The sequence below is a fragment of the Orbicella franksi genome, chromosome 2 (assembly GCF_964199315.1).
Source record: "Orbicella franksi chromosome 2, jaOrbFran1.1, whole genome shotgun sequence".
Lineage (NCBI taxonomy): Eukaryota > Metazoa > Cnidaria > Anthozoa > Scleractinia > Merulinidae > Orbicella > Orbicella franksi.
In genome coordinates this window covers 2,762,829-2,786,244 of record NC_138146.1, presented here as the reverse complement: position 1 = coordinate 2,786,244, position 23,416 = coordinate 2,762,829, and the positions used below count along the sequence as shown (strand labels likewise).

Genomic DNA, 23,416 nt, shown 5'->3' with positions numbered 1-23,416 from the left:
AACACATCCTTTTCGCTTATCCGACGAATTTCGCTGCAAACTTTGAGAACAATTTACATTGGTTATTTGGAGTTACGACTTAAAACGTGTGACAATGTGAAATCGGTAATTGTATGAAATGTTTCCTTCCGCCTTGCTTCCCGCAGCTTCAAAAATACAGGTCCAAACAATACGATTTTCAATCGATCGAAGCCAATGTTTTGGAGGTCATCAAGTCTCGAAAACTGCGACACGTACGTCGCTCTTATAAACATGAAGCATTCAACTGAAAGTAAAACACAAGCTGGATTTAACAGAACAATCACACCTTGATAAAATACATTCTTGCTAAGGACAAATGTAAACGGGCTATAAACACGCGTGGGAATCTTATGTTTAGTTGACGAAATTACCATCCAAAGCAGTCCTTGAGTTTTCTTTCCTGCTTTTCGTTTGCCTGCTCCTCCACTTCGTATCTAGCTTTCCATTCCTAATATACAAGCAACTCGTCCGCAAAGAAGTCTTCCCCTTCGTCGCTTGAAATATTGTAAATTGCTCTCAAAGCTCTTAAGCAGTGAGTTCACAGTTGTCGAACGTGCTCGATCGAAGTTTATTTCGGAATCTTCCGAATCGAAACTTAACTCTGACTCCAGTGACGAAAAAGAAATGATTCTGAGACAAAACTTGGACGTTTTAGTCCCAAAATACATCGGAACGATTAGTTTTGTGTTCCATTTTCTCGAGCAAATACAGAGAGTTGACTGAGGCGCCATTGTGTTTGGTTCCTGGGTAGACGTCATCAGGTACCGCCGCCCCAGACTCCCTAAAACGCGGTCGTGAAACCTTCAAGCGCGACTTTGAAAGGGCATAGAAAATCGAGGATTCAACCAAATTCAAAAATTTCTTCGCCCAAATGCTTCGAATAAAGTCTAGATTCGTTTTAGCGAAAAAAAAATTTGGGGGTTAGGTGCACTTTAAGGATGAAGGCGCGAACCAAAAAAAAGGGTAAAACTATTTAAGCAAAGAAAGGAGACTAATTAGTATGAAAGGGATAAATTATTATTATTATTATTATTATTATTATCATTATTATTATTATCATTACTATCATAATTATCATTATTATCATTATTATCATCATCATCATCATCATCATTATTGAACTCGGTTATCGCAAGATTTCCTGACTTGTCAGTGTCTCGCACATCAATTATTTGCTTGGCTGTGACTTTAGCAAATAATTGATCTCCTCGTCACTGTCAAGTCAGAAAATTTAGCTCAGCCCCGTCCAATAATTGTAATGCCCTTTATCCTTACTTACCATGTTTTATATCTTAGGACACATCTGGTTCGAGACTTAATATCGTAGGAAAAACTCTATTTAGAAATGATAATAATTTACTAAAAGTAGTGTTAAAATAATCTAAATAAACACAAATGATTATGAACGAGACAAATTGTATAACGAACAAACTCTTAAATAGGAAGTAGACTTCATCGATGTTTCCTCGTCAGAAAAAAGGAAAGTTCATTCATTTTAGTCTCATTAAAGTCATTTCCGTAATTCTTCTAAAGGCAATTGCCGTTGCCAAGATGCGAAATGTAAATTTGGGACATTTTGCAATTAAATTTCAGCTTAATATAGTTAGTATTTTATAATATTCAGTATACAGATTTATTTCACTTAGCTGGAGTTTTCGTTGGTATACCAAGGGTGAGTTACTTTTAATGTATCATATTTCTCAGATTTTATCTGACTTAATGAATCATGACTATAAAATTAACAGAAAACCAAATCTGGAACACTGCACTCTTGTAAAACTGAGTAAAACCGAGCGCTCTTGATCATTTATCTAGTTTAGTGTTTTTATAGCTGCGTGTGAATCTTCAAGGCGCTCGATATATTTATCTGATTCGCACAAAAATGAAATGATTATGATTTCCAAGCAGGGACTAATGTCAGAAAATTTCCTGGGAAGGCTTCCAGAAAATTAGGAAATTGTTGAATTTTCGAACCATTGAACTGAAATTTCCGGAAATTATAGGGGGAAAGTAAAATGGAGCGGAAATTCGTGGAAAGAAATGTCCGAAAATTTTGGTACACCTCGCAAGGTTGTCCTGTCTTCAGGAAATACCGGAAAAAACTGTTGCAGTCGTCACTGGAAATTTCCGAAAATTCAAACTGGAATTCTGGGTTGAAATGAAAGCGCCCCGGCATTATTTATTTGCATTCCGTGAAATTCACGTGTTACTCCAACTTTGTTAGAAGTAAAGGTTTGGTAAGGGCTTTTTATGTGTAAAAAGGTGCAAGGTTTACAAGTAAACGCGCTTATTTCAGTTTGAAACACGTAATAAAAGAAAGACGCACAGTGTTTGCTTTCCTAAGCAGCCGTTAGCTTTGCTTTTGTTGACTTTATCTCGGTTTTGAGATGCTTCGAGGGGGGTTACTAAAGGCGACATATGCCTCACTGCGTGCGGTTTCTGATGTAAATATTGTCTAACTCATTTTTGTAAACGACGCAAAAGTAATAAGAAAATATTGTCGTTTATTCTTATACCAAACATGATTCATATCTCAGGATACCTCTGCTAGACGACTTGACATCGTAGAATAAATTCCAGTTAAAAATTATAACAATGAGATGAAAGCAGTATGTTGGTCATCTAAATAAACACAAATGAACAAGGAAAATTGTTTAGGAACGAACAAACACTGAAGAAGGTAACAGACTTCATCAATGTTTCTTCGTCACGAAAAAGGAAAATCTATTCATTTCAGTCTTATTACATCTAACTGATACATAATGTATGGCAAAGTCAGACTTTGCTCGCTTTCGACGTTCTTCTGAACGCAAATACCGTTGCCCTGGTGATGATAAAATAATTGCAAATCACCAAATTTAAAAGCGAACATAAAACAGATTGTGAGGAAAGTCTGGACGGTAAACAAAATTAAAGCTACTTTATGAGTTTTTGCTTTTTTACGTTACTTAAAACATGGTTAAAGAAACTTTGCCGGCGGACGATAAATATGATTGACTGTCTGGCTCCAGGGCTACTTCCTGGTGAAAGTTCTACCTCGCATTCGAGAAAAGTATGTGTGTAGATTACATAAATGAGAAGTATTGGTCTGTTGGAGAAATTCACTTGAGCGAGGATTGGTCCCCGCTGTTCTTGGAGGCGCACAGTACAGTCCTGAGCTGGTAATTCCTGGTTCTTTCATCAGCGCAGTCGACTTTGATTCCGTCAAAGATCTCGAAAATTATCTGAAGTATCTGGATAAGAATGAAACGGCCTATAACCAGTATTTTCAATGGAAAACCAAATACAAGGTTGTCAAGTACGAATTCTGGTTATGCCAACTGTGTAAAGCCCTTCATGATCCAACGAAACCACCCAAAATTTATCACAAAATGTCTGAGTATTGGGGAAGATATGGCGGATCGTGCCAACTTAACGAAGATCGAGTTTGGAACATTATCAACAAAGGCTGAAAGACGGCGCGTGAACTTGGAGCCCTTGTTACTTGGAGCCCGAAGACGGAATCACAGGCGAACTCACGGAGGAACTCACGGACGGACGGGCGAACAAACAGACGTAGTGAATTCAAATGCACATTCGGGATTTTCTAATAATATATTAGAGAAGAATTTGGGTTTTATGGTAAGGTGGAGGAAGACTGCATTGCATATTGAGTATATATCGTAGTCTTAAATACTTAGGCTGTGTTCACTCCTTGATTTAGTACACAGAATTTGTATCTTCGTTTCTATTTCTCTAATTTCGCTTAGATTAGAAGTTTGCAAGTAGTAGTAAATTAAGTTGTTGCCCTTCTCGTGGCTGCAGCTATCGTCATTTAAGATATTTACGAGCTAGTCTGGCGGATGATTCTCTCAAGTAACCAAACAAACAATAAATCAAAAAAAAAATAACAAAAGCGTTCCCTTTTACAACGAGGTTGTCGCAAGGAATTTGACATTCTGAATAGTATCCTTTCACAGCCCCAAGACGTTACAGGATATTTTTAAAAGCCCTGATTAATCTTTTCATGCGAGGAAGAAAGCAAGATCGGGCTTCGCTTTGCTTTACATTGCGACTTAACTTGCACGGAAGATGAGACTTAACCAGCTTTTTTGTTTGAATAAGCAGATTTTAATTTGGGAAAAATGTTTTAGCAAAAAAAAGCGGCGAGCCCTGTGTAGGGCATCAGTCTACCGGGACATGCCCACGTGGTCTGGTGGTTGAAGTAGAGCTTCAAGATTTGGTACAGCATAGTATTTTTTGCACTTCTTACACCATGTTTCATGCGCCATTCTTTCGCATCTAGATATACATCCGTACCCAGGAATATCGATCTTTCACTCTGTGGTTTTCGTATGATACAAAAGACTAGATTTATCGTGTAAGGAGTGGATGGCGTTTTCACGCATCGACTTTGGGAGAACTAATTGCCACTGCCATATAACGTTATTTGCGGGCTTCCATCTCCGATAAACCACTCCATCTCTCAGGCTACAACGATCATACTGCTCATACAATTTACACAGATCACTTCCCTTGCCCATCACAGTAGATGCTCGGAGTTCCTTTCCATGCTCAGTCCAGTTCCTCAGCTGTGAGATGTTAGGGTCGATCGCATCATCTTGGACGTTGTTCATTATTTACGCCGGTAAACGACTCAAGACATTTGCATGGTATGCTTCCAACCGACACGATGCACAATGACGCGACCGTAAGTAGACAACTCAATGGCTATCTTGTGGCCTCTGCGACCACTAGAATCAATCCTGGGTCAATGTTTCCGCTGCTAGTCAAGGGGTTTTGACCGGTCACCAATGCAACGTAAATGTCGACCGGCCAAAAAGGAGCGAAATAATCCAACGAAACAGGCAAAAAATTTATTACGAAATTTCAGAGTTTTGGTGAATTAAGGAATCATGTAAACTCGACCAAGAGCGCGTTAGGAGCATTGTCAACAGAGGCTGAGACTAGGTTTACACCAGAAGAGATTGAGCCCTCGGTTTCGTAGGCGTTTGCTTTAGATTCCTAACCGTTTATACACGACGATCTGACTCCGGGAGCATCGATTATGGAATTGTTAAGCAAGCTGTTTGTTGCCTCGACAAGATGAAACAAAATGCCGCAAAAAAAAAGAAAGCTATGCGTAGGGTGACGGTCTGAAGTTTCCTTTCAACTCGCTTACCAGGCTATTGTTGTCCATCATGTTGTCCCCCAAGAATGTGTTTTCCCCTGTCTTCTCTAAGCGTAACTCTTGTGTTCAAATACCCTAATTCTTTCATTTGTTTTTATTGTGGTCAGAGCCACGCAGCCTATGATCAATTGATCATAGGCTGCGTGGCTCTGTCAACCTATTATTTGGAGTATGGCCGCCATGTTGCGCGACTCCGTCGCCGCCGTCCTGCGTACGCGCCTATGAGCAATACCGCTAGCCATGATAACCATGAGAAAATCAACTCATGGGTTTTCTTTTCTTTTCTCAGGAAAATTAAGCCATGGGTCAGCAATTATTTTCCTGAAAACAGTTAGGGGGTGGTCTACGTTCTGAGGCTTGGTTCATAACAACATAAACTTTTGGGAGACAAATACATCTTCTGAAGTGATTATTTTTGACCTGTCAAACTTATGCAAATTAGGTCACGTGACCTGATACGGCCAAAAAAACGTGGAAAATCTTTAAGCAAAAATGGGAACAGTTTGCAAAAAGAAGGTTTCAACAGAACTGGTACGGGACAAGTCCTAATGACAACAGCAAAGGAACTGTGCTTGGCAATTGTTGAATAGTTCATTATTTCTGGAAATAAACGGTTTCTTCTACTAGTACCCAGTCCCCCAATAAAAGTGATTTGTCTTTTTAAAAGTTCCTATTTGCGTATCTTAACTTTTCCAAGCGCAGAAACGATGTATCTAATGACCCTAAACTCATGAAACTAACATCAAAGTTTAAGGACATAAGAAAAGTGTTCCCATTTAACAAAAGAGATTATTTGGTTTGAAGAGACCACGTGACCTAATTTGCATATTTTCGACATTCCAAATTGACACAAACTGTCAACCTTTTGACCTGGCAAAGTTTCATGCTGCTACAACTAAAGCTTCAAAAGATACACTACCCCCTAACTTTCCGGATGAATAACTGGAGGCCCTTGCCTTAATTTACTTGAGTTCTATATGAGTATGGGGCTCCGCTTGAGCTCCGCTATTATGATATGGTGGAGAAATGTATGATATTTGTCGGCTTCGAGCTTCCCGACATTTCCTTGCTTGCTTAACTCTTTGTCGTCGATAATGCTAACGGCATATTTGCCTTCTTCAAAACTTTTCTTGCTCGGGTTTTTGCTCGAGTCTTTTTGATCTGCTGTTACTGGATGTACCTTTTAATGGGTTTATCTCAGTAAAGCGATAAACCTGTTCGAACTTTCCGCCATTGCCTGTGGTTTATAGCTAATTTGCGAGAAAGCTGGAGTAAACTTGTGGAAACTCTACAAACTTCTGTGAATGAAGATTGAAGAGGCGCCAACAACAACGCGAACGCGTTACGTAAGTTCGTTGCGAAATGACTTATTCACTTTGACAGCTGACTTCTGATTGGATGAAACGCTTTTCCCACGTATGAGGAAGTCGTTTCGCGATTGTGATTGGATGAAGAAATCTCCGTATGAGTTTTTCATGCGATCGATTCTATCCGAAAATCTTAGTAAGTATGAAATAAGACTAATATTGTATACCAGTGAATATCTATGGAATTTTCTTGTTAACCGGGTGGGTATCAAAGAATCAATCAATCAGCTAGTCAGTCAGTAAATCAATCAATCAATCAATCAATCAATTAACCAATCAAAGCTTAATATGTGAGAAAACATAAAAGGATAGCTCAAAGGTTTTGCCTATCGAGAACGTTCCCTACTTAAAAATATTAATACCCACAATCTAACTGTGATAAAAATGTGATAAATACAATTTAATACAATTCAAAGCTAAAATACTTCAATTTGTATTAAAAAGCCTTCGCCATTTATGTCTAATAATGTTAAAATCATTTGCTTCTTCTATTTTCTTTAAGGAGCTCGTTACACTCTTCAATTAACGAGTGAACATAGCAATTTAAGGTGGCTTAGAACAGTTTTTGATGGGTCATTATAGCCACCCTTTATCAGTTGATGCCACAATATTGGTGATCATTGGTGAGCACGCTGTTATCATTTTCGTGACATAATAGGTTACCATAGCAACAGAATGGCTTACATAAAACGTCTCTAATTTTTGTTCAATTTTCGAAAATTTAAGGTGGCTCTTAACCCCATGTACAGAATCTTTTTTTAAACTTTGCCAAAAGTTACATCTTATCACTACTATCGAAATTCTATAATAAAAAAATTGGTTTCACCGTGCCGTGTTTGAGATATAAGCACTTAAAGCTAAAAATTGGGTATTTTCTTCGTAGCCTACGATCAGGCCAGGCGTTCTTCTTCTACCGCGAAATAACAGAACGCCGGATCAAACGTTATCAAGCCAGCGACTCGCATTGTGATTATACACGTGTAAGTTAAAATAGCATCTCCTCTATTGTCTTGACACGTGAATATAATTACACTTGTCAAATCAACATCACAAGGGACAGCATGTCAGAAAACACAAAACTGAAAAACCTTGCCATCACACCATCAATATGATTTTCTAGCTTCATTTACTCACACAGTGTGTATGGTGGGCCAATTCCTCGCGTTATTTGGTGAGCTTCAGGTGCAATTTTTCTGCGTAGCTCGGGTAGGTTACCTTAATAGCGCCACAAATTTAAGATCTCTGACTTGCTGGGCCATGGCTGTGGTTAGGGAACTAATCTTGCTGGATCTTCGCATTCTTGTAAAGGTAGCTACTATCTTGAACACTTGCGTCATTCGCATGTAGCAGCTGCAGACACATAACAGATAGAGATGCGATTCGCCGGTGTGACCAAATTAACACGAAACTAAAGAGGTGACCTTTTTTAAAAAGCTTGAAAATATTTCAATTCGCGAGATGAATACTTTTCATTTAAAGGGGCAGAATTTTCGTTGGCGACGATAGGTGTTTCTGTTGGGGACTGTACTTTCGTTTAAGTGGACACTCTACTTTTACTCTACCTGTCCTAAGTAGGAGCGCTCTAAAAACTCAGAGAAAAAGTACCTCTGGACAGTACCACTTGGCCGGCGGCAACGGAAACGCCTCACGATTTCATCAAGGAGGAGAAATTACAACGGCGTTTACTTTTCAAGATTATAATCCAAAAAACTTTACAAGATCCGCTCGCTTTCATATATATCGTACAGGTCTTTGTCACTAACTATCTTAAAACATGACAAACACTTTCCCATTTAGAACAAAATAAGGACGATTAGAAATAGCGAAGTTAAACAAAAACTAGACAAACGTAGAAAATTGTGGTGCTATGTTTGGGTAAATGCCTGCAATAAAATTATCCCTTGAATACAAACTAATAAAACTATTTATATTATATGTTCAGCTGTCAAGTTTCATTACGAGTATAAAACTCAAGGAAATTAGCTACTTAATTACATTCCACCCCCTTCAATCGAGACCTCCGGGTCGCAGAACATATACCAACTACCTAGAATACAGTAATTGCAAATATAATGGCATACAAGATAAAGTTAGAGTACTTCGTTGTGGCTTTGTGAGGGGGTCGGGAAAAAAGCGAGGGCTGTTATTTCCCCCGTGCTATTCCCCGTGTTTATTGTTTCTTAGTCTGTGAAGTCAGTTCATGTTTTCTTTTCTACCCGCTAGTCTTATCCTTACAATTGTTGTGTTACCTAGGTGTTTGTTTGTTTTGTGTAAAAGCCAACAGTAGTTCGTTTCCAATTAAAAAAAAATAGAAATTTCATTTTATTGTTTGAAAATGATATTTTGAACACTGCCGGCTATTGTATACCACTACATCTGTTGAAGTAGTTTCATTTTGTTCTCAAGTTTTTAATTTCCTTGAGTTTTCTACATGTAAGCTGATCAAACTAGAAATAGTTTTTTTCTTTTTTGTAGTTTCTATTCAATGGACGATATTCCTTAGTGGCACTTTCTCAAACATAACAGTCACAATTTTGGAAAAAAGATGAAAGTTTAAATTTAAGTTTTTCATTTTTAACTTCCTAATTAGTTTGCCTTATCTTAATTTAGGTTCACTGTTTTTAATTTAAAAGTGAGGAAGTATAATTTCCGTTCTTGTTTGCTGTAGCAGCCCAGTGTGGAAGCCACCAGCAAATTAAAGAAAACGGCACGTAAAGTGACATGATGCAGATAGTGCAGGGGTATCCCAAATTAGATGCGTAGTGTCGAACAACCGAGCAGCGGAGGTTCTATTGCGCCTGCCCGCAACCGGCACAAATGTACGAACAAATAGGACCTCCCACGCTGAAACCCATCAACTTCAATGAACACTGTGCCGCCAGAACACTTGCCGTTCATTTGATAACAAAACGGAATCAGCTGCTCCACTGTAGAAAGACAGTGTTTCTCCATCCAATGTTGGTAAGAGTCAAAATTGAAGGTTCAGAGAGTTTCAAAGGTGGCAGTCAATCAAAGATTCTATTATCAACAGGAAACCTACCCTGCGAGCACAGTCTCCTTCGATCTTCCCGATTTGTCTAGGAAGATCGAAGGTGACTCTGCTCCCAGGGTACAGGAAACCATTCTTTACAAAAGGATGGTTTACTGTTGATAATAGAAATCTTAACCAGTGTTCGCCACGGAGGGAAAGAAAGAAAGCTTGATTGTCAAATATCGCGGAGGTCTGCGTAGTTAGCCGAATTCGTCCTAGATAGGTGCGCTAGCTGCCGCTTTAAAATAATCAATTTTCGTCAAGCATTCCCGTATTATTGTAGCGACTACGTTTTTTGTTGTCCCTCGTAACCTCTAGACTTGGTGTCAAGGCCTTAGACAACACAAACCTAAAGTGACTAAAGCTCAAACTTGAGGGTTAAACGTGATTGAAAACATCAAGAATTTTCAACTTCGGCTGAGCTATTATAGCATCCAAGCCAATCATCGCAACCTCAGCAAAGATCCTGCCGCCAAAAGAACAGATCACTTCAAAAGTCTACCGGTTAGAAACTTCCGCCTTCTGATTTTCACTGGGAAATACACTAATTGTTCTTCCGCGATGACCGTCAACGGTCATAAAATGTTCAAGTGTCAATGCCCGTAGAATCGAGTCCCGACAAAAGAAAAATGATACAATGGATCATATGCAAGGAATAAGCTTTAATTAAAAAGATAGATGGAGAGGCAAAAATAACGTTTTGTACGTGTCGTAAACCGCAAATCAAAAGTGACTTAAAAATTTCACTCAACAACCAAGGGAAAAAATATTCCATTCACGACTTTTCCCCCCTTTTACAGTCCTAGTTTTAGATTACTCTGCTTTCACATCGCAGGATAGGACTCGAGTTAAAAATCATAAAAACGTAGATGGCGTTGTTATAATGAACAATGCAAATAGCACAGGGACGGAAACACTGACGTAAGGTGATAAGAAAATTGAACGTTTCTTCCCCAAAGATAAAGGAAAACTCCTTCACATTTCTGTTTCATTAGATCCAACTATCAAATGCATCTGAAAATTTCAGACCCTGCTTACTGTTTCCGGAATTCTTATGTAGGCTATTACTGCTGCCCAGCAATCATTGACATTCAGCGAGTTTCTAGCTAGAGGTCTTATGACAGATTGTTTGCTTTCACAGTCTGGTATGTTGGGGACACATTTCATTTTGCTATGAACACAGTAGGAATACTAAACAAAACAAAATCAGCTTTTTAATCATAACTCTCGACTTTCAATTTACAGGATTAAAGGAAAGTAAAGCAAGACTTTAAAAAACATGGATCTAGCTGAAAGGAAACTAACGTCCTTCTTTGTTCTGAGAAAGAGACAAAAGAGAAACATCCGGATTTGTTTGGGCACATTCTTGATGGCCTTAGCATTTTATCGAATATTCTATCATACACAGGATGAACAATCTCGTCGTGTTAAAACCTCCAAGTTAAATCAAATAAAGCTGATTTTGGTTTACACTCCACTTCCAAGCGAGCCATGGGGTCCCCGAAATGCTGAAGAAGCTAAGAACTACAAATTCACAGATTGGGATGGCACTCCATGCGAAGAAGACAGATGTCAAATCACTTTTGATAAACGTTTACGCAACTTTAGTGATGCTGTGCTCGTACACGCCTTTGGTGCTGCGTCAAGCCGCGACTGGAATGTTGAACTGGCAAAGAGGAACAGGCCATCCGCACAGAGGTGGGTCTTCTACACGAAAGAAAGTCCCCAGCAGTTTTCAATGGCACCCAAAGCTGACGGCGTGTATAACTGGACCGCAACATATCGACGAGATTTGGACTTTTTTGTCCCTTATGGATCTTATTCAACATTGAAAATCCCAAAGAAGTCAGATGGCGAGGACTTTGAGGAACAAGCTGACGAGAATGTGAACTATGCAAAGCGAAAAGATAAAATGGCCACTTTTGGTGTCAGCAACCACTGTAAGGAAGATGGTTTTAGATTCGCTTTCGTCCGCGCACTCATGAAACACATTCCAGTAAGCCTCTATGGAAAATGTGCAACTATGTTTGAATCAAATAACACCTGGAAATGTCCACATAATATGAGAGATGGATGTCTTGAAGAGATTCAGCGCCACAAGTTCTACCTCGCATTCGAGAATAGTTTGTGTATAGATTACATAACAGAGAAGTATTGGAGAAATTCACTTGAGCGAGGATTGGTCCCCGTTGTCCTTGGAGGCGCACAGTACAGTCCCGAGCTGGTAATTCCTGGTTCTTTCATCAACGCAGCCGACTTTGATTCCGTTAAAGATCTCGCAGATTATCTGAAGTATCTGGATAAGAATGACACGGCCTATAACCAGTATTTTCAATGGAAAACCAAATACAAGGTTGTCAAGTACGAATTCTGGTTATGCCAACTGTGCAAGGCCCTTCATGATCCAACGAAACCACCCAAAATTTATCACAAAATGTCCGAATATTGGGGGAGATATGGCGGATCGTGCCAACTTAACGAAGATCGAGTTTGGAACATTATCAACAAAGGCTGAAGGTAGAGCCCCTGTCACTTGGTACCTCGAGACGGACTCACGGATCGACGAACTCACCAACAGACTCACGGATGGACAGACGGATCGTTAAATGTAAATGAACATTGCGGATTTGTTAGAATATCTTACCGAACAGTTTATGTTTTACGGTATGGCGTGGAAAGACTACATCTAGTCTGGCTTAGTAAGTGTGTATTCACTCCCGATTTAAGTCCACGGCAGATGCACGGCATCTTCGCTACAATTTATTTTCTAATATCGTTTGGTTAGATTGAGATTGTAAAATAGAAGTAAATTGGTAGTAAAGTTATTGCCATTCTAGTTGCTGCTACTGTCATAGAAAGCATCTTCAAACTGATCTGTTCTCTCTCCAAGTAAGTCAAACAAACGAGATATCCCAGGAAACATTTCTTTCTCCCACGAGCTAAGAGCGCTGTAACGCAATTAGCATAGGCGTACGGGCACCTTCGCACTTGGCGGGAGGCGTAACCTTCTTGCCCGAAAAATTTAGGCAATACCTGAATGAGTGAGTGTTTAAATCGGGATGCAAACGCACTCAAATTGCATGAAAAACAAAAACGTTCACAATTCCCACAGCTAATGAAACCGCTATAATTCCAAAAATAGTTCTATTCAAAGCTTGCATAATCAATCAATCAATCAATCATACTCTAACAACAGTCTCAATCCGAGTAAAATCTAAAACGTAAGAAAAGTAACTAACTAGAAACTTTATTATTAACGAGTTTTGGAAATCACGCCAACAGCATTATTTAGTAATGTTTTCTCTCACGTGTCGTTGCCCGAATCATTAGCATTTTGCCCGAAAAATCACATAACTTCTGTAGCTGGGGGTGCAGCCTCCCTCACCCCTTCCCCCCACAGCTCGCACGCCTATGACGATTAGGCATTCTAATTTCAGTCTTGTTACAGCCGTAAAGCTAACAGTATATTCTCAAAGGCGTTTAGTTATTATGAAAAGATTTTATATTAAAAGTTCCCATCTATCCAAACAGGAATCAGCAACTTCCACTTTCTAAAAACAAGCAACGTAATATTTCAAACATTTTGCAAGCAAAACGACTTCTCACTCGCTTTAATCTCATGTCCACTTATTTAATCTACTTCCTAATCTGCACACTGCACAGAGCAAAATATCCTCCTCTTCCTGTGCTAACAAGAAAAGCAGACACACCAACCGACCAACCCGACAGACAAAGAGACAGACCGATCAATATTAATCAACACACAGAAAGACCGACCAGCCGACAGACAGGCTGAAAGACACCTTTATTTAAAGTCTATCAGGGTGGCCTCAATAAAAAAATTACAGACAAAGGCTTTTAAGACTCTTGGACAATATTCAGTTTAAAAAGCTAAAAATCTATTTACAATAAAACAATGAAAATGAGACATTAAAATATAAAAGAGCTAAGAATATAATCCTATTGCCTAAGCCTTTTAAAAATTTTACAGCCAGTTTATAATAAGGGAGCATTTGGAAATTCTCTACGAACCCGCTGTAAGTATAGCATGTTGTCTTGTCTGCTTGTGTGATTATATGAAGAAGTTAAAAAATATACCAACGGCTAAAAATGATATAGCCCTTTTTAAATTAAAAAAACTGTGTCCAGTAACACTGTGTCCAATGACCTTCGATGTATCCTTCTACAAGCTGACATACATGCCAGGCCATTTCAGAAATTCAATTTCGTTTAATCTCGTTACCATTCAAACAGAACGTCTTTGTAATTTTTCTAAACGACGTGTTATGGCGTACTCCGCCACGGCAATTCATACAGTAGCATCACAGTATTCTGTGATTGGCCCAATATACCATGTGTAATTTCTCCTAATAAAACACGTCCTAACATTTCCAGTCTCTTACCAGGGCTCTAGATATAATATACTTATCTCTAATCTTTAATCTTTAATGCAAATTCCAAATTACATTACATTGAACAAGTCAATCCATTGAATTTGAGGACAGCTTAAAACAGAATACAAGATTCCTTAATATAAGCCGCCTTAGTGTATCATTGTATGATTGTATACCTAGTTAAAAATTACTCTAAACTCATGTCAAAAAATAAGATAATCACGGTAAAAAATTAGCACTGAACTTATCATAAAAATAAGCAAACAATTTCTTGCGGAAGACCGACAAAGTGTTAGACTCCCTGATGTTAAGAGGTCGTTCATTCCATGAGCGACAAACCCGTATAAAATATGAGTTCTTAAAAGATTCTGTGCGACTAAACGGGACATTGAGTGTTAGATAATCGATCTTTCTCAAAGGCTTGTTGCAAGTTCGAAACGATACAAAGTCTAAAATATCTAAATTATACATATTCTTAAAACATTTAAAAAAGAATACGAGATCATGAATTTCCCTACGATATCGTAAAGGTAATAAATTTAATTTACTCAGGCGTTCGTGCTCAGAATACTCCTTGCCGAGAATGAATCTCGTGGCCCTGCGCTGAATTTGTTCTGAGCTGGTAATATTTCTTTTGGTATAAGGCGACCATACCACACTGACATATTCTAGACGTGACCGCACCCAAGTAATGTAAAGTAATTTTTTAGTTCTAATATCAGTCATATCCTTACATGTCCTATGGAGCAAATTAAGCATCTTTTGAGCTCTGGACGAGATAATTTCAACGTGATGATTCCAGCTTAAATCGTGGCTGATCCAAATACCCAGATATCTTTTTCAACAGCAACACGCTCCAGCTTGGTTCCTCCAAGAAAATAATCCCTCTCATAAGTACATTTAGTTCGTGCTACTCTTAGAACCTTACACTTTTTGACATTGAACTCCATTCCCCAAATGTGTGACCACTCAAATATATGCATTCTACGAGACATACTTACCAAATAAAACTCCTAAATTGAATTGGTATACAGATTTAATGTAAACCAACCCGCTTACAGAAGGCTGAGCATGAGTCCCAAACAGCAAAGCCTCAGTGTTTTCCGTGTTCATGAATGGGCTGTTATCACGGAGCCAGGAAGCAACAAAATCAAGATCCTCATTAAGTGTTGCTGATCTACAGTAGCAGTAAGTGTCACAGAACAGGACAGTGTCGTCAAAATAATTCTAAGAATATATATTTTCGGAATTTGGGAACTCTCATTGCGGTTCACATGGAAACTGAGCTGGCTCCAATATTTTAATGCAGCTCTCGTGTGTGGCATCACATATTATCATCTACAAAACCAAAATGAAAATAACATTTCATATAAAATTATCTCGAGCATTTAATAGTGACTAAAAAATCATGTGAAGAGGAAAATAGAGGGGGTAAATCAACTTTTTACAGATTTGCCAAACATTTTTAAGCGCCAAAAAATTAACATTTTCCTTTATCACGAACTGATGCTGTCCTGGGAAACATGGAATTCACTGATTCAGTACTCCTCGACAATTTTACTCTGCTTAAATATTTTTCTACTCAAAGAGAAACTGCAATTAAGATTATACTGACCTGTTCTAGCCGATAGTAAGGTTGCCTCGGTCACAGAAGACTCTCTCACATTAGCAGCCTTCAGGTGTCTTCCAATATCTTAAGCACTCTTTCTCACATGCCACCGACAATTTGCGAATAACTTCAGGTGGTCATTTCACATAAGTATGAAAATAAAACAAAATATCGCTCGAAACAAGAAAGCAAAATTGAAATTAAGAAAAGCTCAGGACGCAATTTTTTTGAGCACTCTCTCGGCGGAGATGTCAATGCCATGTGATACCACACACAGCGAACTACAATGAGAGTTCTAAAATTAAAAAAAAAAAATTATTTCTAGACTTATTTCAAAAGTCTTTATTAAGTGGTCTCAGAGCATCGTGCTATCATAAGATAAATACCTTTTGGTCAAAGCATCTACCTTGGAAGTATTTTCGAAAATAGTTTCCCAAAAACTTTTATGTGACAAATTTTGTGTGAATTCGATTTTTCTATCTTAGTATATACACCTCTTTTATTGAGGGTAAGACACGATTGATCAAAAGGAAGTATGTATTATCATATCGGTTACTAAGCTTCCGGTTAGTGCGGTGTTGCCTGGGATCTGGCTAGCACAAAGGTGACACATTCTCTTTCTTTTTTCCTGCTATGGTGATTGTATTTAAAGACGAACGCCGGCCTTTACAGAAACCCAATTTTACAGAAATGCAAAACATAACTTGGGTTACCTGTGAAGGATTGTTTAACTTCTGCGTTATTTTGACCTGAATAATTTTGGTTTCCCTTGCATAGAAATAACACCAACTTCTTTGTATTATTTGCAGTATATGAATTGTCATCATAAGCAATATGAATTAAAGATTGAATTTAGCCGGAGAACGTTTTTAGATTCATCCCGGCAGCAACCCCTCTATATTTTCACGTCATCATTCGATTATCCATACGAATACGGCAACAGCACTCAACAATAGAAACTCAGACTTTAAATCATAAAGCTAATTTTGGTTTACACTCCATATCCAAGCGGGCCATGGGGTCCACGAAATGCTGAAGAAGCTAAGAACTACAAATTCACAGATTGGGATGGCACTCCATGCGAAGAAGACAGATGTCAAATCACTTTTGATAAAAGTTTACGCAACTTTAGTGATGCTGTACTTGTCCACGCCGTTTCGCCCGCAACAAGTAGCCAATTTAATGTTCAACAGGCAAAGAGCAACAGGCCATCCGCACAGAGGTGGGTCTTGTACTGCAAAGAAAGTCTCCAGCAGTTTTCAATAGCACCCAAAGGTGACGGCGTGTATAACTGGACCGCAACATATCGACGAGATTCGGACTTTTTTGTCCCTTATGGATCTTATTCAACATTGAAAATCCCAAATAAGTCAGATGGCGAGGACTTAGAGGAACAACCTGACGAGAATGTGAACTACGCTGAGGGAAAAGATAAAATGGCCACTTTTGGTGTCAGCAACCACTGTAAGGAAGATGGTTTTAGATTCGCTTTCGTCCGCGCACTCATGAAACACATTCCAGTAAGCCTCTATGGAAAATGTGCGACTATGTTTGAATCAAATAACACTTGGAAATGTCCTCATAATATGAGAGATGGATGTCTTGAAGAGATTCAGCGCCACAAGTTCTACCTCGCATTCGAGAATAGTTTGTGTGTAGATTACATAACAGAGAAGTATTGGAGAAATTCACTTGAGCGAGGATTGGTCCCCGTTGTCCTTGGAGGCTCACAGTACAGTCCCGAGCTGGTTATTCCTGGTTCTTTCATCAACGCATCCGTTAAAGATCGGGTAGATTATCTGAAGTATCTGGATAAGAATGACACGGCCCTTCATGATCCAACGAAACCGCCCAAAATTTATCACAAAATGTCCGAGTTTTGGGGAATTAAAGGATCGTGTAAAGTTGACGAAGATCGAATTTGGAACATTATTAAGAGAGGCTGAGAGACGGCACAAGATGTTAGAGCCCTTGCAACATGAAGTTAAACCCCCTGTCACTTGGAGCCTCGAGACAGACTCACGGACGGACTCACAGACGGACACTCTGACTCATATTAAGTGAGCAGTGAAACCCAGTTATAATTGTCGCCCAAACTTGGAAATTAAATGCTCTTGTAAACAACCATAACCTTGCCGACCACTGGGAATTGCCAATTGTCCCTTTTCTTTACCTTTTAAAGCCCTTGTACATGTAAACAACCACTCAAAGATTCTAATTAAATATTAGTCAGCACTTTAACCGAAGTGGAAACTACTTGATCACATTTATTGCCATAATCTTGAGTTGTTCTGTAAAAGTATATATGACAGTTATTTTTAATTGCTTCATGGAATCTACTCTATCATGACATGGAGATCGAAAAGAAATGTACCGTATGTCATTTTTTTCCCCTGCACTTTAGCTATCTGATAACATAAAACAATTTCCATGTCATGATCTCATGTACCTTTCATCATGCAAATAAAAAAATAAATACACATATATTTGTCATTTACACTTTAAAGTGCATGATGACTTAGCTTCAGCCAGAAAAAAAGTGTTATCCTGAGACAAGGGTATTATGCTAAAGCTCCGTGGTTAGTGATCAGCCTTTAATGTTTTATTTTGTGGCCCCTTATAAAAATCAGTCTTGTAAACAACCAATGTTAGATATGACCACTTATTCAAGTAACCAAGGCGGGCCCCTATAAGTCAGCTTTGACAGCATCAAAAATTGCAAGTAAATAAACCTGTCTGATAAATTTGAGAACACACAACCTAAATTCCTTGGAAGTAATAAAATTAATTTATACATGTAGCTGTCTATTGCCACTACTGCCACTGTAAGTAGTAATGCCAGCATTAAACAACAACGGTAGTTTTACCATTTCTTTTGTATCCATATGCCAAGCCAACCAAGAGAGCTGCATATCTTGAAAACTGTGGAATAATGAAATAATGTTGCATCTATTTTATGAATACATATGGTATAGATTTAAATCTCTTATCATTATTCATCATTGAAGCGCCAGCATGATACATGTATACCCTGAAGTTGAGTTTTGTATTAAAGCTGGTATCCAGTCCTTTAGCATCCTAGCCTATTAGCCTCAAGCCTGTTAGCCGTCAATGATTAACCAGAGGTCATCATTCAAACTTGAGTCCATTAACTCCCAAATAAAACTGCCGATTATTCTTCAGTCACATGACTAACCAGAATGTTTGATAGTTGAGCAGATTATATACTTTTAAAAGTCCATTTTAACAATACAACATGGAGACTTTTGCTGGGCAAAAAAGGAGTACATGTACTTGAAGTTTACCTGGTTTTCATTCTTGTCAGACACAATCAGGGTTGTGCTCTAGAAACAACCGGGTGCCACAGGCGCCTAACTTTTGCCTTTGGGCGACTGGAAAAACTTACTTTTTTTATGTAAACTTAAGTGCTGGGCACCCATGATTTCATGGTTTGGAACCTTTGGGCTCCTTGTAATTCTTCTCAGACCACACTCGGTGATAAACGACCTGTTTCTCTATCAAAACACACGCTTGCCAACAAATGTATTTACTGAGTTCAAAAGACAATTATTTTGGGGGGGCTAACCGACTTCTGGTTGGGGACTAACAGGCTTGGGGCTAATCGACTTGAGGACCAAGTATATTGATCACAAGTCCGATCTTCGAAGGCAATTCTTTACGTTCCACGTAAAGCCTGTCACACTACACAATTTATTGAAATAGGCACAGCTAACAGAAATAACTGAATAACATTCAACAAAAACTAGGACCCCGGGACTAAAACTAAGGAAGGTTAAGCTGCTGAACATAGCATATATGCATAGCATGAGAAAGTCATGATCATTTGAAGTTGCCTTTAACTGGAAGGTTTCAACGAACCCGAATCGCTGGATTCACCTTAACAGGCATCTTCACCCTTCTTCTCTCTCGTAACACCCAGTAATTCCCTTGCAAAGTTGCCACACACGAGTTCCCTACACTAATCCAAGATGGCGCTCAGTTGTAGTCGAGAATCAGGCCCAGGATGCTTTTCAACCCGATAGACAACTTTGTTCCCAGGCAAGAGCCTAGGAACGAGGTTCCCGATAGAGCGAAAAAGTGGATTCAGAAGGGTACTTATGAGAAATCCCACAGTGAATCTATAAATCGATTTACTCGGAGTATTTTAACGAGCAGTTATCGAGTATTATTGCTGGAGTAACTTGCGTTTTCGAGGTGTCTGTGAAGAGTATTAAGATAAAGTTTTGAACGACTAGTAGATTTCTAGTAAAACAAGATTATTCGCTCTCGATATCTATGCGTGATAGCTGACTCGGGCTGCGCCGTTGTCAACTATCACGTGATAGAAATCTCGAGCTCATAATCTGATTGCTTATTATTCTATTTAACAAATTGACGTCAGTTTTTTATACGTCTGTCCTCTTATTGATGATAAATTGGGTCATAACATTTTCAAAGTAGCTGTGGAATCACGAGCCGCAGGCGAATGGTTTCGCACTAAACTACATGTTTCGGATGAGACATCATCCGTCGTCAGTTGTACAGTGAGAAATAAAATGAAATATGCAATAAATAGTATGACAAAGTGAGATGTTAACAAGAATAATTAACGATGAAGGCGCAAACCAAAAAAGGGTAAAACTATTTAAGCAAAGAAAGGAGACTAATTAGTATGAAAGGGATAAATTATTATCATCATCATCATCGTCATCATCATCGTCATCGTCATCGTCATCGTCATCGCCATCGTCATCGTCATCGTCATCGCCATCGTCATCGTCATCGTCATCGTCATCGTCATCGTCATCGTCATCGTCATCGTCATCGTCATCGCCATCGCCATCGCCATCGCCATCGCCATCGTCATCGTCATCGCCATCGTCATCGTCATCGTCATCATTATTGAACTCGGTTATCGCAAGATTTCCTGACTTGTCAGTGTCTCGCACATCAATTATTCGCCTTAGCCGTGACTTTAGCAAATAATTGATCTGCTCGTCACTGTCAAGTCAGAAAATTTAGCTCAACCCCGTCCAATAATTGTAATGCCCTTTATCCTTACTTACCATGTTTTATATCTTAGGACACATCTGGTTCGAGACTTAATATCGTAGGAAAAACTCTATTTAGAAATGATAATAATTTACTAAAAGTAGTGTTAAAATAATCTAAATAAACACAAATGATTATGAACGAGACAAATTGTATAACGAAGAAACCCTTAAGTAGGAAGTAGACTTCATCGATGTTTCCTCGTCAGAAAAAAGGAAAGTTCATTCATTTTAGTCTCATTAAAGTCATTTCCGTAATTCTTCTAAAAGCAATTGCCGTTACCAAGATGCGAAATGTAAATTTGGGACATTTTGCAATTAAATTTCAGCTTAATATAGTATTTTGTAATATCCAGTATACAGATTTATTTCACTTAGCTGGAGTTTTCGTTGGTATACCAAAGGTAAGTTATTTTTAATGTATCATATTTCTCAGATTTTATCTGACTTAATGAATCATGACTATAAAATTAACAGAAAACCAAATCTGAAACACTGCACTCTTGTAAAACTGAGTAAAACCGAGCGCTCTTGATCATTTATCTAGTTTAGTGTTTTTATAGCTGCGTGTGAATCTTCAAGGCGCTCAATTTATTTATCTGATTCCCACAAAAATGAAATGATTATGATTTCCAAGCACGGACTAATGTCAGAAGATTTCCTGGGAAGGCTTCCAGAAAATCCGGAAATTGTTGAATTGTCAAAAAGCGAACCATTCAACCGAAAATTCAGGAAATTCTAGGAGGAAAGTAAAATGGAGCGGAAATTCGTGGAAAGAAATGTCCGAAAATTTTGGTACACCTCGCAAGGTTGTCCTGTTTTCAGGAAATACCGGAAAAAACTGTTGCAGTCGTCACTGGAAATTTCCGAAAATTCAAACTGGAATTCTGCGTTGAAATGAAAGCGCCCCAGCATTATTTATTTGCATTCCGTGAAATTCACGTGTTACTCCAACTTTGTTAGAAGTAAAGGTTTGGTAAGGGCTTTTTATGTGTAAAAAGGTGCAAGGTTTACAAGTAAACGCGCTTATTTCAGTTTGAAACACGTAGTAAAAGAAAGACGCACAGTGTTTGCTTTTTCTAAGCAGCCGTTAGCTTTGCTTTTGTTGACTTTATCTCGGTTTTGAGATGCTTCGAGGGGGGTTACTAAAGGCGACATATGCCTCACTGCGTGCGGTTTCTGATGTAAATATTGTCTAACTCATTTTTGTAAACGACGTAAAAGTAATAAGAAAATATTGTCGTTTATTCTTATACCAAACATGATTTATATCTCAGGATACCTCTGCTAGACGACTTGACATCGTAGAATAAATTCCAGTTAAAAATTATAACAATGAGATGAAAGCAGTATGTTGGTCATCGAAATAAACACAAATGAACAAGGAAAATTGTATAGGAACGAACAAACACTGAAGAAGATAGTAGACTTCATCAATGTTTCTTCGTCAGGAAAAAGGAAAGTCTATTCATTTCAGTCTTATTACATCTAACTGATACATAATGTATGGCAAAGTCAGACTTTGCTCGCTTTCGACGTTCTTCTGAAAGCAAATACCGTTGCCCAGGTGATGAAAATCATTGCAAATCACCAAATTCAAAAGCGAACATAAAACAGATTGTGAGGAAAGTCTGGACGGTAAACAAAATTAAAGCTACTTTATGAGTTTTTGCTTTTTTACTTTACTTAAAACATGGTTAAAGAAACTTTGCCGTCGGACGATAAATATGATTGATTGTCTGACTCCAGGGCTAATTCCTGGTGCTACCTCGCATTCGAGAAAAGTATGTTTTAGATTACATAAATGAAAAGTATTGGTCTACTGGAGAGATTCACTTGAGCGAGGATTGGTCCCCGTTGTCCTTGGAGGCGCACAGTACAGTCCCGAGCTGGTAATTCCTGGTTCTTTCATCAACGCAGCCGACTTTGATTCCGTTAAAGATCTCGCAGATTATCTGAAGTATCTGGATAAGAATGACACGGCCTATAACCAGTATTTTCAATGGAAAACCAAATACAAGGTTGTCAAGTACGAATTCTGGTTATGCCAACTGTGCAAGGCCCTTCATGATCCAACGAAACAGGCAAAAATTTATTACGAAATTTCAGAGAGGTGAAGTAAAGAATCATGTAAGCTTGACGAAGAGCGCGTTAGGAGCATTGTCAACAGAGGCTGAGACTATATTTACACTAGAGGAGATTGAGCCTTCGGTTTCGTAGGCGTTTGCATTGAAGGGGTATTTGGATTCCTAACCGTTTACACACGACGATCTGACTCCGGGAGCGTTGATGACGGAATTGTAAAGCAAGCTGTTTGTTGCCTCGACAAGATGAAACAAAATGCCGCCAAAAAAAGAAAGCTATGCGTAGGGTGACGGTCTGAAGTTTCCTTTCAACTCGCTTACCAGGTTATTGTTGTCCATCATGTTGTCCCCCAGTAATTTGTTTTCCCCTGTCTTGTCTAAGCGTAACTCTTGTGTTCAAATACCCTAATTCTTTCATTTGTTTTTATTGTGGTCAATAAGCTTACTTGTAAAGTACGATTTGATATTGCGATACGGAGCCCGAGTAAACCCTATTCAGAGCGTCCAGTTTCGGATTCGTGCGCTCGTGTGTAAACGGCAAAATCAATCCGCTACTAAAACGTTCAAGATTTGTCACAAATTTGGAAAAACTACGTTTAGTGCTAGTGTGAACCTAGTCTGAGAAACGGCTCACGAGGTTAGAATTCCTATCACTCAAGGAGTCTCAAGACGGACTGACAGATAATCGA

At 38.7% G+C, this 23,416-nt stretch overlaps 2 protein-coding genes across 2 annotated transcripts; both read left to right on the top strand.

Annotated features, from left to right (window-relative positions):
• The first annotated feature begins 9,173 nt into the window (after window positions 1-9,173).
• On the top strand, window positions 9,174-13,593 carry LOC145467681 (3-galactosyl-N-acetylglucosaminide 4-alpha-L-fucosyltransferase FUT3-like). Its single transcript, XM_081451286.1, has one exon. It carries the CDS (start codon window positions 10,869-10,871, stop codon window positions 12,102-12,104), a length of 1,236 nt encoding a protein of 411 aa, XP_081307412.1. The 5' UTR covers window positions 9,174-10,868; the 3' UTR covers window positions 12,105-13,593.
• A 2,973-nt stretch (window positions 13,594-16,566) lies between these two features.
• LOC145467205 (3-galactosyl-N-acetylglucosaminide 4-alpha-L-fucosyltransferase FUT3-like) lies at window positions 16,567-23,176 on the top strand (the record flags this gene model as incomplete). The annotated part of the gene is made up of 2 exons (XM_081450761.1): window positions 16,567-17,533; window positions 22,456-23,176. Coding segments are annotated over 2 exons (1,272 nt in total), but the record flags the coding sequence as incomplete, so codon positions are not given.
• Between the last annotated feature and the right edge of the window lie 240 nt (window positions 23,177-23,416).